The sequence below is a fragment of the Cherax quadricarinatus genome, chromosome 71, assembly GCF_038502225.1.
Source record: "Cherax quadricarinatus isolate ZL_2023a chromosome 71, ASM3850222v1, whole genome shotgun sequence".
NCBI classification, from domain to species: Eukaryota; Metazoa; Arthropoda; class Malacostraca; order Decapoda; family Parastacidae; genus Cherax; species Cherax quadricarinatus.
The window spans coordinates 16,541,821-16,561,698 of record NC_091362.1 but is presented as its reverse complement, the minus strand read 5'-3'; the positions used below and the strand labels follow the sequence as shown (position 1 = coordinate 16,561,698).

Genomic DNA, 19,878 nt, shown 5'->3' with positions numbered 1-19,878 from the left:
CTGTTTTATGTAGTGCACACATACCACATAGATGTATTCTCTCATATCTAGGCCCAAATGTACCACTCACAGTTTATCAGAGTGAGCTGAGCTCATGGCGTAGATCTACGGTTTGGACCCTGAACGTAAAGCCGTAGATCTACGGGACGGACCCTGAAAGGGTTAATAAAAGCATTAGTCAGAGGGCAGAAGAGGGGTTGTTGAGGTGGTTTGGTCATTTAGAGAGAATGGATCAAAGTAGAATGACATGGAAAGCATATAAATCTATAGGGGAAGGAAGGAGGGGTAGGGGTCGTCCTCGAAAGGGTTGGAAAGAGGGGGTAAAGGAGGTTTTGTGGGCGAGGGGCTTGGACTTCCAGCAAGCGTGCATGAGCGTGTTAGATAGGAGTGAATGGAGACGAATGATACTTGGGACCTGACGATCTGTTGGAGTGTGAGCAGGGTAATATTTAGTGAAGGGATTCAGGGAAACCGGTTATTTTCATATAGTCAAACTTGAGTCCTGGAAATGGGAAGTACAATGCCTGCACTTTAAAGGAGGGGTTTGGGATATTGGCAGTTTGGAGGGATATGTTGTGTATCTTTATACGTATATGCTTCTAAACTGTTGTATTCTGAGCACCTCTGCAAAAACAGTGATAATGTGTGAGTGTGGTGAAAGTGTTGAATGATTATGAAAGTATTTTCTTTTTGGGGATTTTCTTTCTTTTTTGGGTCACCCTGCCTCGGTGGGAGATGGCCGACTTGTTGAAAAAAAAAAAAAAAATTATCACCATTAATCCAGGCACTAATGAGGCAAAAAAAAGTGAACAGAACTGTAGGAAAACAGTCAAAAGATTATTCACACACAAAACCAGTCAAAATTCTATTTATGAATTTTTTATTCTATATCTTTTAAAAAACTAGCAGTGCATTTTTCTTTTTAATCTTTAATTTTAATTAAATTTCAATACAAGAACTGAAATAAAGAAGCGATAACTATTTCTGAAGTTTATATTCTAGCAAGTACAGTGGACCCTCGATTTACGATCAGCTCCAAATGCGACCAATTATGTAAGTGTATTTATGTAAGTGCGTTTGTATGTGTATGTTTGGGTGTCTGAAATGGACTAATCTAATTCACAATATTCCTTATGAGAGCAAATTCGGTTAGTACTGGCACCTGAACATACTTCTGGAATGAAATAATATCGTAAACCAGGGATCCACTGTAGTAGTATTAATCAAACCAAATACAGTGGACCCCACCTTACGATGGCATTGTGTTACGTTAAATCTGCCATACGATACATTTGAATGCAAAAATTTTGCCTCGCCTCATGCTAAAAAAACTCGCCTCACGCGATTCATTGGGACACATCCCGGACGAATCGCGTGTATATTACATGTCCGTGTACTCACCTATTTGTGGTTGCAGGGGTTGAGTCATAGCTCCTGGCCCTGCCTCTTCATTGATTGCTACTAGGTCCTCTCTCTCCCTGCTCCATGAGCTTCATCATACCTCGCCTTAAAACTATGTATGGTTCCCGCCTCCACTACTTCACTTTCTAGGCTATTCCACGGCTTGACTACTCTATGACTGAAGAAATACTTCCTAACATCCCTTTGATTCATCTGAGTCTTCAACTTCCAATTGTGACCTCTTGTGTCTGTGTCCCATCTCTGGAACATCGCGTCTTTGTCCACCTTGTCTATTCCGCGCAGTATTTTATATGTCGTTATCATGTCTCCCCTGACCCTCCTGGCCTCCAGTGTCGTCAGGCCGATTTCCCTCAACCTTTCTTCGTAGGACAATCCCCGTAGCTCTGGGACTAGTCTTGTTGCAAACCTTTGCACTTTCTCTAATTTCTTGACGTGCTTGACTAGGTGTGGATTCCAAACTGGTGCTGCATACTCCAGTATGGGCCTGACGTAAATGGTATACAGAGTCTTGAACGAATCCTTACTGAGGTATCGGAACGCTATCCGTAGGTTTGCCAGGCGCCCGTATGCCACAGCAGTTATCTGATTGATGTGCGCCTCGGGAGATATGCTCGGTGTTATACTCACCCCCAGATCTTTTTCCTTGAGTGAGGTTCGCAGACTTTGGCCATCTAAACTATATTGTGTCTGCAGTCTTCTTTGCCCTTCCCCAATCTTCATGACTTTGCATTTGGCAGGGTTAAACTCAAGGAGCCAGTTGCTGGACCAGGCTTGTAGCCTGTCCAGGTCTCTTTGTAGTCCTGCCTGATCCTCATCCGATTTGATTCTTTTCATTAACTTCACATCGTCCGCAAACAAGGACACTTCTGAGTCTATCCCTTCCGTTATGTCATTCACATATACCAAGAACAGCACAGGACCTGACCCCTGACTGACCCCTGTGGAACCCCGCTTGTCACAGGCGCCCACTCTGACACCTCGTCACGTACCATGACTTGTTGTTGCCTCCCTGTCAGGTATTCTCTGATCCATTGCAGTGCCTTTCCTGCTATGTGTGCCTGATCCTCTAGCTTTTGCAGTAACCTCTTGTGAGGAACTGTGCCGAAGGCCTTCTTGCAGTCCAAAAAAATGCAGTCGATCCACCCCTCTCTCTCTTGTCTTACTTCTGTCACCTTGTCATAAAACTCTAGTAGGTTTGTGACACAGGATTTTCCCTCCCTGAAACCATGCTGGTTGTCAATTATACACTTGTTTCTTTCCAGGTGCTCCACCACTCTCCTCCTGATGATCTTCTCCATGACCTTGCATACTATACACGTTAGTGATACAGGTCTGTAGTTTAGTGCCTCATGTCTGTCTCCCTTTTTAAAAATTGGGACTACATTTGCCATCTTCCATACCTCGGGGAGATGCTCAGTTTCAAATGATGTGTTGAAGATCTTGTTAACGGTACACACAATATCTCTGCTCCCTCTTTAAGGACCCACGGAGAGATGTTGTCTGGTCCCACCGCCTTTGAGGTGTCAAGTTCGAATAGCAGCTTCTTCACCTCCTCCTTGGTTATATGTACCTCATCCAGCACTTGCTGGTGCACCCCCCTCCTCTGATTTCCTGGAGTCCTACTGGTTTCCACTGTAAATACTTCTTTAAATCTTGTGTTGAGCTCCTGACATACCTCCCGGTCGTTTCTTGTGAATTCCCCATCACCCTTCCTCAGTCTGATTACCTGGTCCTTGACTGTTGTTTTCCTCCTGATGTGGCTGTACAACAGCTTCGGGTCAGTCTTGACTTTCGATGCTATGTCATTTTTGTACTGCCGCTGAGCCTCCCTTCTTATCTGTGCATATTCGTTTCTGGCTCTTCGGCTAATCTCTTTATTTTCCTGAGTTCTCTGTCTTCTGTACCTTTTCCATTCTTTAGTACACCTAGTTTTTGCCTCCCTACACCTTTGGGTGAACCAAGGACTCATTCTGTTCTTCCCATTATTTCTGTTTCCCTTGGGAACAAACCTCTCCTCTGCCTCCTTGCATTTTGTTGCCACAGTCCATCATTTCTTGTACTGGTTTTCCTATCAGTTCCCTCTCCCACTGAATGTCTTGAAAGAAGTTCCTCAAGCCTGAGTAGTTCCCCCTTTTGTAGTTTGGTTTTTCCCACCCTATTCCTGCTGCTCTCTCCACTTGGAGCTCAACTATGTAGTCGAAGCACAGAACCACATGATCACTAGCTCCCAGGGGCCTTTCATACATGATATCCTCGATGTCAGAACTACTCAAGGTGAATACAAGGTCCAGTCTTGCTGGTTCATCCTCTCCTCTCTCTCTGGTAGTGTCTCTTAACATGTTGATGCATGAGGTTTTCCAGTACCACATCCATCATCTTGGCTCTCCATGTTTCGGGACCCCCATGGGGCTCCAGGTTTTCTCAGTCAATCTCCTTGTGATTGAAATCACCCATAACTAGTAACTTTGCTCCCCCCATGTGTGCTCTCCTGGCCACCTCGGCTAGTGTGTCAACCATTGCTCTGTTGCTCTCATCGTATTCTTCTCTTGGCCTCCTGCAGTTCTGTGGTGGGTTGTACATTACTGCAATTATCACCTTATGTCCCTCAGACTGGATTGTTCCTACTAAGTAGTCCCTTTCGCCCGTGCCATCCATTCCTTCCATTTTCTCAGAATCCCACTGGTTTTTAATGAGCAGTGCAACTCCTCCTCCCCCTCTCCTCCCTCTGTCTTTCCTGAGGATTTGATATCCGGATGGAAAGATTGAATCTGTTATTATTCTGGTGAGTTTTGTTTCTGTGAGTGCTATTATGTATGGGGATGTCTCCTTGATTCTTTCTTGCCACTCCTCATATTTATTTGTTATTCCATCTTTATTTGCATACCACACCTTCAACTTCTTTTCTAAGACTGTGGTCTGGGAGGTATATTGGGGTTGGGGAAGTGGGAGACCTGATAAGGAACTATGGGTGGTTGCTGTGGGGGTGGAGTTTGTAATGCTCTGCGTGTGTGTGTGTGTGTGTGTGTGTGTGTGTGTGTGTGTGTGTGTGTGTGTGTGTGTGTGTGTGTGTGTGTGTGTGTGTGTGTGTGTGTGTGTGTGTGTGTGTGTGTCTCCTATGCCAGTCATGGAATCCATTGTGCCTACTTCAAAGATTAAGGAAATGTGTGCAAAGTGGGTTGAACTGCAAATCTTTATGGATGAAAAGCACCCTAACACAGCTATTGCAAACCGTGCTGGTGACTATTACAATGACAATGTTGTGGCCCATTTTAGGCAAATCTTAAAGGAACGGGAAGTACAGAGCTCTATGGACAGATTTGTTTTGAGACAGAGGTCCAGTGACTCTCAAGCTGGTCCTAGTGGCATTAAAAGAAGAAGGGAAGTAACCCCGGAAAAAGACTTGATACCTCAAGTCCTAATGGAAGGGAATTCCCCTTCTAAACAATAACAACTTCCACACTCTCCCCTCCTCCCATCCCATCAATCATCACCAGATCTTCAATAAAGGTAAGCATCATGTATTCTATCCTTGGTAGAGTATTAATTGTGCATGTCTTCTTAAGTTTGTGTGTATTAAAATTAATATTTCATGTGGTAAAATTTTTTTTTTCAGACTTCTGGGTGTCTTGCACGAATTAATTTGATTTCCATTATTTCTTATGGGGAAAATTAATTCGCCTTACGATTATTTCGGCTCACGATGAGCTCTCAGGAACGGATTAATATCGTAAGGCAGGGGTCCACTGTAAATTAAAACATAAAAAAATCTAATCACAGATAAACCAAAATGATTATAAAACTAAGGGACTCCTACCTGTCACGATAAAAGAACTTGACATCTTCTACAAGCGAGGGTTGAAGTTCAAATATTCTGTCCTTGAATGCATTGGCTTTAATGTAGCCAGGATCTCGAGCAAGAGCAGAAATTACTAGCCCAAGACAGTCCATGTACATTTCAAGAATAAAAAGAACTGACAGCAACTGGTCCAAGCATGGCCAGTGTTTTGGATTGACATTAAGGCCCTGAGAAAGGAATTTTTTGTTGTAGTCAATTAAGAGCTTAATCATGGAATGTGCATTATACGAACAAAAGAAATTGCTCTGTAACAATTATCCACTATTGACAAAACCCATGTACACGTCAGTCATTGTGTGACCAAAAAACAAGAGGCATCCCCAGTCACCAATAACTACACTTCTAATTTTATATGACCATTTGTGAGATATTACCTTATGGTACTTTCTTTATTAAAAAAGTTTAAATAAATTTTTACAATATTATTTATACTATTAATTTAATCCAATTGTTAAAGAGTCCTACAAATCCATGGAGTATACCAGAAAATTTAATTAGCATGCATGACTAAACTTGGCTTTCATTTAAAACATCTTTTATATCCTACATGTCATTAAACCCAATAAAACGAGGCATTCTGTCTTTATTTATAAAATCCAACAAAACTATCGAGTGGCATACTGTACAATATACAATATTTAAATTACAGTATAGCATAAAGTTAAAATTAAAGAGGGAAAAACATACTTCTTGAAATGCAACTAATGCAAGTTCAAAGTCCTTCAATTTGATTGCTGTGGCTCCAAGTCTCTGCCAAAGGATTACTTCTGAACTATCTACTTGTACAGCCTGAAAACAAACATCACATAACTCATTACAGAAATAACTCCTTGATATTTTTTTTAACACACTGGCCGTATCCCACCAAGGCAGGGTGACCTAAAAAGAAAAACTAAAATTTTTCTTTTTAAATTTAGTAATTTTTACAGAGGGGGTTACTAGCCCCTTGCTCCCAGCATTTTAGTCGCCTCTTACAACACACACAGCTTACGGAGGAAGAATTCTGTTCCACTTCCCCATGGAGAACTCACTGATTATCAGATAATAAAAAGTTCAAATGCACAAAGTTAAACAGATATATATGTATCTCCCATCTCCTCTAGGTGATGAAAGTAACAAAATAAACCCCTGGCTGTCTTCAAGATGGTATTGAACAGGCACCTTAATTCGGTACCTGACCAACCAGGCTGTGGTTCATATGTTAGTTTGCGTGCAGCCAGCAGTAGCAGTCTGGTTGATCAGATCCTGATCCACTACGAGGCCTGGTCTTAGACTGGGCCAAAGGGGCATTGACCCCCAAAACCCTCTCCAGGTAATAAAAGATTAAATAAATGATTTGGCAGAGGAGGTATGAATGAATTGGATGTACTTAGATATTTGGGAAGGGACATGTCAGCAGATACTATGAAAGACAAGGTGAACTACAGTAGTGACAAGTGAGGAAAAGGGAGGTAATGTATTGAGGAATGTGTGAAATAATAATTCATGTTAAGCATTAAACCCACGTGGGTCATGCAGAGCAACACGTGGTGGAGGCTCGATCCTCCATCTGCTGAGCACCAGACAGACATACTTCCTGTTGGTTAATGTTAGCATACCTCCAAGTAATATTTGGCTGCCTCATCATCCTTTCCTTGTTTACTGGCAAGATTACCAAGGTTTTTGAGGCATGAGTATCGTAGTGCTAGATCCTGTGGTAGTGTGCCTCCTGGTTTAACGCCTTCTGACCAGCACGCCTGAAATGTAACATTCTCATCTTGTTACACAACATCTATATCTGTAGCACAACATGTTAACTTATGCACAATGAAATGTTATACAAAAGGAAAATAGTACTAAATGCTGAGCTCACCAAACTTCAAGTAAACTTTAGTTATGTCGCATATACCAGCGACATACCCAAAGAAATCGAATCTTGTTTGTCAAACTCACAGATGACATGAAGCTCATGAGAAAAAAAAATACAGAAGACTGAGGAAAAAAATAAAAGGCTCAAGAAGACATGGACATGATACAAGAATAGTTCAGTAAAGGGTCATTTAAATTTAGCCTTGCCAAATGCATTTTGACAAGAATGGGGGAAGGGATGACAAGGCTAGTAGTATCTTGCCAACCAAGAGGGAGATAATCGAGGTAAACCTTTCACATGTGCAAAAAGTATATTTTATATTGACAAGGTACCTCAAGATAGACTGTTTGAGGGTTGGACAAAGACAAGGAGAGTACAAGTAGATAAAATGTCAAAGAGCCAGTTATAATAAAGAACTTCATCATGAAAGGGAATAAATAGAAATCACTAGGTAGTAAAGGCAAATTATAAATTAAATATGGTAAGAACTAAGGAGTTAGGAATAAAGCAAGCTACTGAAAGTATACGTTTGCATAATGGCATGTCTAATTAGTTATTAAACCTGTACAAACATTATAATTATAATGCTACTCATATTCACACTATATTCCAATGACTGTGTATAATTATATTTACCTAAAGCCCTAAACCTGTGTGAATTATTAAGTGCTGTAAGACTGAACAATAAGATTGCTCAAAATTTGCCCTCATTCAAAGCTGCATTCACTAGCATTGATGCAAAACATAATTAAGCTGCCTTTATAAATGTTTTTTTTACTGTATCTAAAGCAGCTGTTCTTAGATGTGCCATTAAATTTTCTGAATTATGTAAATAAGAAATGAAAAAACTCTTCAAATTACTGTGCACCTACTTTCTCAATATAAGGATTTTGAAGGACTTGACAGAAGTGTTTATGAGCTTCTTCTAGATTTTCATGTGCAAGATATCTGATAGCTTCATTGTAGGACTTTGTTGCCTCAGCCTCAAGGGCCTCTCGTGTAGGTCCTATGTCCTCTTCTTCACTGCTCCCCACCGACCAGTCATTTAATGCTGCGATACGTGTCATCATTCTTGCAGCATATTTTATCTGTAATCAAAGTGTCAATGTAAAGGAAGGTTGTACGATGAACAGCATCAGTATAATTCTTAAAATAAAATATGTCTGGGGAGGAAGAGAAGGCAAGAGGGGATAGAGAGGAAGGAGGGAAAAGAGTGAGGAAGAGGGTAAGAGGAAGTAGGGACAGGGAAAGTATAAGGAGTAGAAGGTGAGAAGAGTTGGAAAGATAGGGGAAGGTGGGTTGAGGGAAGAAGCAAAGGAGGGCTGGGAGAGGAAATGCAAAGCAAGGGGGTAATTTTTCATATATAGCATAATTCATCCACTTTTCAGTCTTCATAATTTAAGATTCATTAAAAGTATTAAAAACAGTACCACAGGCACACCGTACTTTAAAAAAATTCACTAACAAATACCCCACTCTAACCAACAATATCCCTATACTGTTCTAACATACATGCAGTACCATACTTTAACACATCAGCAGTTTCCAACCAAGGATTAAAGTACAGTACAATAATCTCAAAGAAAAATATAATCATCACTTTCCCCAGCTGTCATTTTCAAAAGTACTCTGATACTGTAAATTGAATAATCCACTGAAACCATCCCTTCCCCACCACTCATTCAAAGTGCAGGCACTGTGCAACCCCACTTCCACTTTTATCTTCGATATACCTTTGATGGGTTTTGAGTTTCTTCATACTCTCACAGCATGGCCCTGGGCCAGGCTTGTCTAGTGCTTGCCTAGTCAACCAGGCTGCTGGCTGCCCAGATGACCCAGCACTTGGAGGAGGTAAGGGTACTAGCCGGGTTTCCTCTTGAAGACACCTACACATGTTCCAGCAGTGTATCTGAAATCTGGTAAGATGTTAAATAGTCTGAGTCCTTTGATGGTGATACAATGTTCTTTTATGTTCCCTACTAAGTATTTTTTACAAAGCCTATATTACACACAGCAATTTAGGCCACTTCCAGTGAGGTCCTTCCTAACAGTGCAACCTATAATAGTCAACTAGCACCTAAGTACCCAATTTCTATTGTGTGAACTGGGTCAGCAGGTATAATGATTTTGCCATACATCTCGTCCAGCCAGGGGATAGAGCTCTTGACCCATGTCTAATGGACCCATTTCCAATCTCAGCACAAATGAAAAAGTTGAAATGTTGGGGAAGTTTCCTTACACTGATGCCTATTATAGTAGAGACCTGGGTGTTAGTGAAAGTTCTGGGTCACATCCTGGGAAAGAGGATCACAGGACCTGAATAAAAATAAGGAAGAGAGTGGCTTTCTTGGGTGCTTCAGTAATATGGCACTTTTTAATTAAATTCATATTTATTATTTTCTGCACTGACGTACACATCAGCTGACTGGCATCATTTTTTATTTATTTTTACTTTTGCATCTTTTTTTTTAGGCTTACCATTGGAAATATAAATACATGCAGTATAATGTAATCCTTTATTGACAACGTTTCACCCACACAGTGGGCTTTATCAAGTCACAAACAGATCTATCTGGGTAGAAGGTACGCGAGTATTTATAGGATGAAGTCAGGTGGAGAATGCTACATGCGTCGGTTTACCAAGTATGTTCTTATGTAGGATGGTGATAAAGTTTCTTGGCAAGGGGTTCAGCTATGTTATAGAAGCCGTTGTTCTGGTTGAAGTTGTTGGATATACAGTGGACCCTCAACCAGCGATATTAATCCGTTCCTGAGAGCTCATCGTTAATCGAAATAATCATTAGTCAAGTTAACTTTCCCCATAAGAAATAATGGAAATCAAATTAATCCGTGCAAGACACCCCAAAGTATTGAAAAAAAAAAATTTTACCACATGAAATATTAATTTTAATACACACAAACTGAAGAAGACATGCACAGTTACATGACACTTACCTTTATTGAAGATCTGGTGATGATTGATGGGATGGGAGGAGGGGAGACCGTTGATCTTCTTAGTGTTTAGAAGGGGAATCCCCTTCCATTAGCACTTGAGGTAGCAAGTCTTTTTCTGGGGTTACTTCCCTTGTTCTTTTAATGCCACTAGGACCAGCTTCAGAGTCACTGGACTTCTGTCGCACAACATATCTGTCCATAGATACCTGTACCTCTCGTTCCTTTATGACTTTCCTAAAGTGGTTCACAACATTGTCAGTGTACAGGTTGTCAACACGGCTTGCAGTAGCTGTGTCAGGGTGATTTTCATCAAAAAAGGTTTGCACTTCAAGCCACTTTGCACACATTTCTTTAATCTTAGAAGTAGGCAACTTCTTCAATTTCTCTATCCCCTCCTCCGAAGCAGTTTCCTCAGGTCTGCCCTCTTGCTGTTCAAGATGATCTAGCAGCTCATCAGTGGTTAGTTCTTCATTGTCCTCCTCCACCAGCTCTTCCACATCCTCCCCACTAACCTCCAACCCCAAGGACTTCCCCAATGCCACAATGGATTCCTCAACTGGCATAGGATTCTCAGGGTTAGCCTCAAACCCTTCACAATCCCTTTTGTCTACACATTCTGGCCACAGTCTTTTCCAAGCAGAGTTCAAGGTCCTCTTAGTCACTTCTTCCCAAGCCTTACATATAATGTTTACACAACTGAGGATGGTAAAATGATCTTTCCAAAACTCTCTTACAGTCAGTTGAGTTTCTGAGGTCACTACAAAGCACCTTTCAAACATAGCTTTTGTGTACAGTTTCTTGAAGTTGGAAATGACCTGCTGGTCCATGGGCTGCAGGAGAGGAGTGGTATTAGGAGGCAAAAACTTCACCTTAATGAAGCTCATGTCCCTAGAAAGTCGCTCTGCCAAGTCTGAAGGATGACCAGGAGCATTGGTGGCTAAAGCTCCCGCTTCACACACGGAGGGCCCGGGTTCGATTCCCGGCGGGTGGAAACATTCCGACACGTTTCCTTACACCTATTGTCCTGTTCACCTAGCAGCAAAATAGGTACCTGGATGTTAGTCGACTGGTGTGGGTCGCATCCTGGGGGACAAGATTAAGGACCCCAATGGAAATAAGTTAGACAGTCCTCGATGACGCACTGACTTTCTTGGGTTATCCTGGGTGGCTAACCCTCCGGGGTTAAAAATCCGAACAAAATCTTATCTTATCTTATCTTATCTTACCAGGAGGCACTTAAGGTCTAATTTCTTTTCAATTAGGTAATTTTTCACATTGGGGGCAAATGCATGGTGTAACCAGTCATAGAAAAAGTCCCTAGTGACCCATGCCTTACTGTTTGCCCTCCACAGCACACACAAATTAGCCTTGATGACATTGTTTTTCCTGAACACTCTGGGAGTTTCAGAGTGATACACCAATAAAGGCTTCACTTTCCAATCACCACTAGCATTGGCACACATCAACAAAGTAAGCCTGTCTTTCATAGGCTAATGTCCTGGGAGTGCCTTTTCCTCCTGAGTAATGTACGTCCTGCTTGGCATTTTCTTCCAAAACAGGCCTGTTTCGTCACAATTAAACACTTGTTCAGGTTTCAGTCCTTCACTGTCTATGTACTCCTTGAATTCCTGCACATATTTTTCAGCTGCTTTGTGGTCCGAACTGGCAGCCTCACCATGCCTTATCACACTTTGAATGCCACTACGCTTCTTAAATCTCTCAAACCAACCTTTGCTGGCCTTAAATTCACTCACATCACTAGTTGCTGGCATTTTTTTAATTAAATCATCATGCAACTTCCTAGCCTTTTCACATATGATTGCTTGAGAGATGCTATCTCCTGCTATCTGTTTCTAGTTTATCCACACCAATAAGAGTCTCTCAACATCTACCGCTTGCGATCTCAGTTTCGAAAACATAGTTGCACCTTTGGCAAGAACAGCTTCCTTGGTTGCCGTTTTCTTGCCCACAATAGTAGCGATGATTGATTGGGATTTATTATACAACCTGACCAGCTCAAAGACACGCACTCCACTTTCATACTTAGCAATGATCTCTTTCTTCATCTCCATAGTAATTCTCACCCTTTTTGCTGTAGGGTTGGCACTAGAAGCTTTCTTGGGGCCCATGGTGACTTATTTTGCAGGTGCAATCACTACAAAGGCTGTGATAATATGAAATGTTCCAGTTGTATGTTTGGAAGCGACCGCGGTGGCTGGCTTGTAAATACTGGCACCCACGGGACAAGTGAGGCACGCTCAGGCCAAAGTGGACGCATCTTGTACGGAACGAATAATGCTGGTCGGGTTTTTAGGCACTAGTCGAGGCAAAATTTTTGCATTAAAATGTATCGCTAGTCAGATTTATCATTAATCGATGCCATCGCTGGTTGAGAGTCCACTGTTGAGGCAAGTGATGATTCCAGGATTCTTCGGTATTGAGTGTTGTCTTCTCTGGTGATAAGTCTTGTATTTCTGTAGTTGAAGAATCCTGGAATCATCATTTATCTCTATATCCAAGAACTTCAACCAGAACAACGGCTTCTACAACATAGATGAGCCCCTTGCCAAGAAACTTCTTCATCGCTATCCCATATAAGAACATAAGAATGGAGGAACACTGCAGAAGATCTACTCATATACTTATCCAATCTTTCTTCCATGCTACCCTAGGTATTAGACTCTACAACCCTACTCGGTACACCGTCACGTGCAGCATTCTCCACCTGACTTCATCCTATAAATACTCACGTACCTTCTACCCAGGTAGATCTGTTTGTGACTTGATAAAACCCAGTATGTGGGCGAAATGTTGTCAGTAAAGGATCACATTATACTGCATGTGTGTTTATATTTCCATTGTGTCGGTATTTTACACCATTCATTTCCAGGCCTAGCATTATTGTGCACTTAGTGAACGATAGTGTAAACATGTTTTTTAGGCTTTTATATGCACTGGCAAGTGAAAAAGAGGCTGGGATTCATTTTATAGCAGTTGTCTGGAATCTAACTCGCCATATTAGCAAAACATGCCTGTAATGAAATCAATGAAAAAAAAAGTTTTATGAAATAATTTTACCCGAATCAATACGAGTAAAAATAAATTAGTCCAGTAGAGACTGGGAATTTAAGAGATAAGATTTTGTTCGGATTTTTAACCCCAGAAGGTTAGCCACCTAGGAAAACCCAAGAAATTGAGAGACTGTGTCTTGTTTCCACTGGAGTCCCATAATCTTGTCCCCCAGGATGCGACCCACACCAGTCAACTAACACCCAGGTACCTATAGGGTTGCTAAGTGAAAGGGACAACAGGTGAAAGGAAACACACCCAATGTGTCTACCCTTGCCAGAGATCGAACCACTGACACTCAGAGTGTGAAACAAGCGTTGCTACCAGGCCATGGGCCACCAAGTTACTAAGCAATTATCTACTGCTTATTTTCCTCATTATCCCTCCTCTACTTAGGTACAGTTTTAAAAATTTTTGGATGATTACAATTGTCTTACATACATGTGTGTGTAATTGACTAGAATTACCCTTAAAAGTATCAGACATTATTATTACATTCATGGAGTGCTAAACCCATAATGGTTATACAGTGCCTGGGGAATTGGGAGCAATTAGGTTTAATCCAGGGAGAGAGAGATTAGGTCAAATTCCTTAGATCAAGAGCCCCTCCCAGGCATTAAGAATCTCCCTTGAAGTGCCATTACAAAATTATATTTTAACACTATTAATCACTTTTAAATACTGTAATATAATTATTACATTTATGAGGAAATCACTAAGCCCATAGGGGATCATATAACACTTGGGGATAGGAGGCAATCAGGTTTGATCCAAGGAACCTGACTCGACATAAACACTGCATTACAACTTCAGATACAAATCTACTAATGTGGGCTGCATCCTGGGGAAGAAGATCAAAGGATCCTAATGGAAATAAACCAGTCAGCCTGGGATAATAATCAGAATAAAATCTTCTACTAAGGAATAAGTAATCCTGGGATAATAATCGGATTAAAAATCTATTAAGGAATAAGTAAGTAATCCTGGGATAATAATCAAAATATAATCTACTAAGGAATAAGTAAGTAATCCTGGGATAATAATCAAAATATAATCTACTAAGGAATAAGTAAGTAATCCTGGGATAATAATCAAAATATAATATACTAAGGAATAAGTAAGTAATCCTGGGATAATAATCAAAATATAATCTACTAAGGAATAAGTAAGTAATCCTGGGATAATAATCAAAATATAATCTACTAAGGAATAAGTAAGTAATCCTGGGATAATAATCAAAATATAATCTACTAAGGAATAAGTAAGTAATCCTGGGATAATAATCAAAATATAATCTACTAAGGAATAAGTAAGTAATCCTGGGATAATAATCAAAATATAATCTACTAAGGAATAAGTAAGTAATCCTGGGATAATAATCAAAATATAATCTACTAAGGAATAAGTAAGTAATCCTGGGATAATAATCAAAATATAATCTACCAAGGAATAAGTAAGTAATCCCGGGATAATAATCAAAATATAATCCTCTTCTAAGGAACAGCACTATTGACAAACTAGCTGTTATTTCCCTATAATCAAGTATGGCAAACTGCACCTCGCCTGGTCGTGGACGACCTCTGCAACAGATCACTTTACACTCTATTATGATTATGGTGGAAAATTTAAATGTTATAGAAGTGGTGTTGTGGACGGCGGCGGCGGCGACCCGCGTCCTCTCCTCTTGTTGTTGGGTTGTTAAGGTCCACTAAACTTTATGCCTAATTGAACATAGTGTTTTCATCTGCATTAATTTTATTCAGGTATACACAAAATACATAGATTACCAGCATATGTAGTTTACTTGTAATAAAATATTTTTAGGCATAAAAGAAAGCTACTAGCATGAGGTGCATTTCGGGCATAAATAGCTCATTACGATTGTTACATGTAAATTGCTCATTACCGCTGTAACTTGTTTAGCTTTCAAAACTTTTGCGAACCAGTCCCTGGACCAGTTATGTGCCTCTGTGATCTTTTGAATGCTACTCATAAGATGAGTGTGTGGTATATAATAAAAAGATATTAAACTAAACTGTTAGTCGACTGGTGTGGGTCGCATCCTGGGACAAAACTGACCTAATTTGCCCGAAATGCTCAGCATAACAAAGGGCTTTCTATATAGTAGTATGTCATTAATGTCAGCTATGGTCTGTATACCTTGTACATGTACTTGTAGTAAATAAAGATATTATTATTATTATTATTATTATTATTATTATTATTATTATTATTATTATTATTATTATTATTATTATTATTATTATTATTATCATTAGTAGTAGTATAGTTGTGCCGCCTAAGTGCCTATTTCAAGGTGCTTCTCTTGCCTTATCGCGTCCTCAATTTGTGAACTATAACTCAAAAAAGGGGATTACAGGGGTCTTTATCAGACCCAATCAGGTGTAGTTTCACGAAAAAAAAATGTCAATCTATATAATAATAATAATAATAATAATAATAATAATAATAATAATAATAATAATAATAATAATAATAATAATAATAATAATAATAATATCTTTATTTACTACAAGTACATATTATACATGCTGAGCATTTTGGGCAAATTAGGTCAGTTTTGTCCTAGGATGCGACACCAGTCGACTAACACCCAGGTACCCATTTTAAAACTGATGGGTGAACAGGGACAGCAGGTGTCTTATGGAAACACGTCTCTAATGTTTTCCAGCCGTACCGGAGGAGATTCGAGCCCTAGACCTCAGTGTGTGAGCTGAGTGCGCTAGCCATCGAGCTACGGGACACCTATTGCAATTTCTTCATATAGCTAATGAATACAATACAATATGGAGTTACAATATGTATCTTATTACCACTGAAGCATTATTCGTTATCAGGTTCCACTCTTCAAAAATAAAGTATAATTCAAATTTAGATTTTTATTTTATTTTTATAATGTAGTTTACATGTAATGAAACATTGTTAGACACAAAAGAAAGCCACTAGTATACCTGGAGTGAGTTTCGGGGGTCAACGCCCCCCAACGCAATGCATTTTGGACAAACTGATCCTAATGCTTAAAGACTATTTAAGGTTACATATAAACTCTTAAGCAGGATTTTTTATGCAGTTACAGTTATATTCATCTAGGCAACGCAAAATGTGGATACAGTCTCAAGATTTCAGGTATCTGATTAACAATGTTTTCCATATCTGAGAGTTTGCATGGAGGTGTTTCTGATAGGCTCAAAATTTTTACACTTAAAATACGATGTTCCTGTGTATGGCCCTGTGTCCATACACTTTGCATTTGATGTTATTAACATCTCTACACGTACCAGTGAGAGGTAGTTTTAGCCTAGCCCTAATATTAGCATTAAGTGCTCCAACTGAGCATTGTGCTCAATTGGAGCACAGATGCAGTTCCCTAGATCAAGAGCCTCACCAGCATCAAGACACCTCCCTTGAATGGAGAAGTAAAGAACAAGACAATTCTTGAAGGCCACTAGTATAACTTACAAGTCACTAATTATGGTCTAAGTCAGACCAGAACATCGATATAAATTTATTTCTCCCATGTGCGGGTTATCTGTGCATTGTTCCAGTCGCGGTATTGTGCCTTTTCATTCATTAGTCACACATATAAATTTAAGGAAAGGATTGAAGACGGATACGTGATGTGGTTAATAAGAAAACAGTATTTGTAAGTACAGATAATAGTAAATCATGCATTTACTGCATACCATACTCGTTCTTGTATGTAGTCACCTATTTGTGGTTGAAAGGTGTCGATTCTCAGCTCCTGGTCCCGCCTCTCATCATGCCAGTTGCCAGATTCACTCCTAACCCCGTGGGCTCTATCCTACCTGCTCTCTACCTCAATGCACGCGAAAGGAATAGTCCAGAGTGGTCATCAAACTCTAACCCACCAAAATGTAAAAATATGTATGCGCATATGTGTATGCATGTACGTATGTACATTTGCATATGTAAGCTTGTACTCATCAATATAGGGTTGCAGGGGTCCAATCCTAGTTCCTGGCCTCGCTTCTCAACTCACTACTTGCCAAATTCACTTCCTCGTAGCCTTGTGGGTCCATTCATACCTACTCTTAAAACCATGTATGAAACCTGCCTCAACCACTTCGTCGAGGTCATTCCACTTCCCGACCAAACTGAGACTGAAAAAAATACTTTCCTGACATCCATCCCTGTTGCTCATCGTCTTTTAACTTCTAGCTGTGCCCCAGAGAACTTGTTTCTCGCCTCTCAGTTTGTCCTATTAATACCTCTCAATATCTTGTATGTTGCTATGTCTCCCCTGGTTCTTCTATTCTCCAGTGTCATTAGTTCCAGTTCTATTAGCCTCTCATACTTTTTAACTCTAGAACTAGTCTCATTGCACTATTGCACTTTTTCTAGTTTCTCAGGTCGCTTGTTCTATCTAGGCTGGAATATTGCGGCACACTAACAGCACCTTTCAAGGCAGGTGAAATTGCTGACCTAGAAAATGTACGGAGAACCTTCACGGCGCGCATAACGGAGACAAAACATTTCAATTACTGGGAGCGCTTGAAGTTCCTGAACCTGTATTCCCTGGAACGCAGGCGGGAGAGATACATGATTATATACACCTGGAAAATCCTAGAGGGACTAGTACCGAACTTGCACACGAAAATCACCCACAACGAAAGCAAAAGACTTGGCAGACGATGCAACATCCCCCCAATGAAAAGCAGGGGTGTCACTAGCACGTTAAGAGACAATACAATAAGTGTCAGGGGCCCGAGACTGTTCAACTGCCTCCCAGCATACATAAGGGGGATTACCAATAGACCCCTGGCCGTCTTCAAGCAGGCACTGGACAGGCACCTAAAGTCGGTACCTGACCTGGCCTGGTGGCTAAAGCTCCCGCTTCACACACGGGCCCGGGTTCGATTCCCAGCGAGTGGAAGCATTTCGACACGTTTCCTTCCACCTGCTGTCCTGTTCACCTAGCAGCAAATAGGTACCTGGGTGTTAGTCGACTGGTGTGGGTCGCATCCTGGGGGACAAGATTAAGGACCCCAATGGAAATAAGTTAGACAGTCCTCGATGACGCACTGACTTTCTTGGGTTATCCTGGGTGGTTGACCCTCCGGGGTTAAAAATCCGAACGAAATCTTATCTTACCAGCCGGGCTGTGGCTCGTACGTTGGATTGTGTGCAGCCAGCAGTAACAGCCTGGTTGATCAGGCTCTGATCCACAAGGAGGCCTGGTCACAGACCGGGCCGCGGGGGCGTTGACCCCCGGAACTCTCTCCAGGTAAACTCCAGGTTCAGGTGTGGGTTCCCTGCCTGTGCTGCAGCTCCAAATGGTCCTGACATCTGTTCTATAAAGGACCCTGAATAACTGTTCAGATTCTTCGAAGCTATTCTTAGATTTACCAGAGGAGCATTAGCTGCAGAAGTTATTCAGTTGGTGTGAGCCTCTGGCGATGTACTAGGCATTTTCTGGGGTTGAATTCAAGCAACCATTTACCTGACCGATCTTGTGAAGGTATATGTACAAGTTTATGCATTCGTAAGCGTGTGTGGTACATGTACTCACCTAATTGTGGTTGAAGGGGTCGAGACTCAGCTCCTGGCCTTGCGAGGAGCTGAGTGTGTGAATGCATATGGTTACCTAAGTATGCATGTATTTGTGCAACCCCTTGCATATGTATGCCTGTGTGCATATGTATGCCTGTGTGTATATATATGCTTATGTGTGTATATATATGTATGCATGTGTGGATATGCAGTGCGGTACTTAATACTGATAGAAAAAGATGAACTTTATGGGGGTTTCGAACACTTTCTGGTTATACCAAAACCCTTAGTAATATTATAATGTTAAGCACTAAACTTATAGATTATTATTATAATCATGTGGAGCGCTAAACCCGCAGGTGGGGGATGGGAGGTATTCAGGCTCAATTCAAGGAACCGGAGCACAGATCCAATTTCCTAGATCAAGAGCCCCTCACCAGCATCAAGGAACCTCCCTTGAGGGGCTAAACTTACAGAGATCATCCAACGCTTGAGGATGAAAATAATAAAAATATAATTAAATGCTAAACCCAAAAATGTTATACCATGCTGCAGGGAGGGATGTATGGGGATGGTGAGGGGCAGGAGTGTGCAAGGGTAAGAGTTAGTGGAGGTATGGTAGAGTATAAGAGGTAAATTAAAATGAAAGTTGATGCAATGCATTAATTTCCATCAAAAGTATGCATCAAAAGCAGAACTTTCAACAAGGTGGAACAGAAGAGATGTTGGAAGGAAATTCTTCTTTCCTACTGATATTATTATTTTTTTATTAACGCATTGGCCGATTCCCACCAAGGCAGGGTGGCCTGAAAAAGAAAAACTTCCATAATCATTCATTCCATCACTGTCTTGCCAGAGGTGTGCTTACACTACAGTTATAAAACTGCAACATTAGTACCCCTCCTTCAGAGTGCAGACACTGTACGTCATATCTCCAGGACGTCAAGTATTAAAAACCGTTTGTCTCTATTCACTCCTATCAAATACACTCACACATGCTTGCTGGAAGTCCAAGCCCCTTTCACAAAAGCTCCTTTACCCCCTCCCTCCAACCTTTCCTAGGCCAACCCCTACCCCGCCTTCCCTCCGCTACAGATTTATACACTCTCGAAGTCATTCTGTTTCATTACATTCTCTCTACATGTCTGAACCACCTCAACAACCTCTCCTCAGCCCTCTGGATAAGTTTTAGTAA

The 19,878-nt window shown here is 40.8% G+C and overlaps 1 protein-coding gene across 6 annotated transcripts in view; it reads right to left on the bottom strand.

Moving 5' to 3' along the window:
* Positions 1–14,846, bottom strand: part of LOC128700354 (calcineurin-binding protein cabin-1) — a 65,247-nt gene extending 50,401 nt beyond the window's left edge. For 2 of the 6 annotated variants that reach the window (XM_053793488.2, XM_053793493.2), the window contains exons 1-6: positions 14,710–14,846; positions 8,861–9,043; positions 8,000–8,215; positions 6,877–7,014; positions 5,966–6,067; positions 5,237–5,445 (exon numbers count right to left, since the gene is read on the bottom strand). In XM_053793488.2, coding sequence (XP_053649463.1) covers positions 5,237–5,445; positions 5,966–6,067; positions 6,877–7,014; positions 8,000–8,197 — 647 coding nt within the window. In that variant the 5' untranslated portion in view covers positions 8,198–8,215; positions 8,861–9,043; positions 14,710–14,846. The other 4 variants (XM_053793490.2, XM_053793489.2, XM_053793491.2 and 1 more) reach the window with 4 other exon arrangements.
* Positions 14,847–19,878: the final 5,032 nt, after the last annotated feature.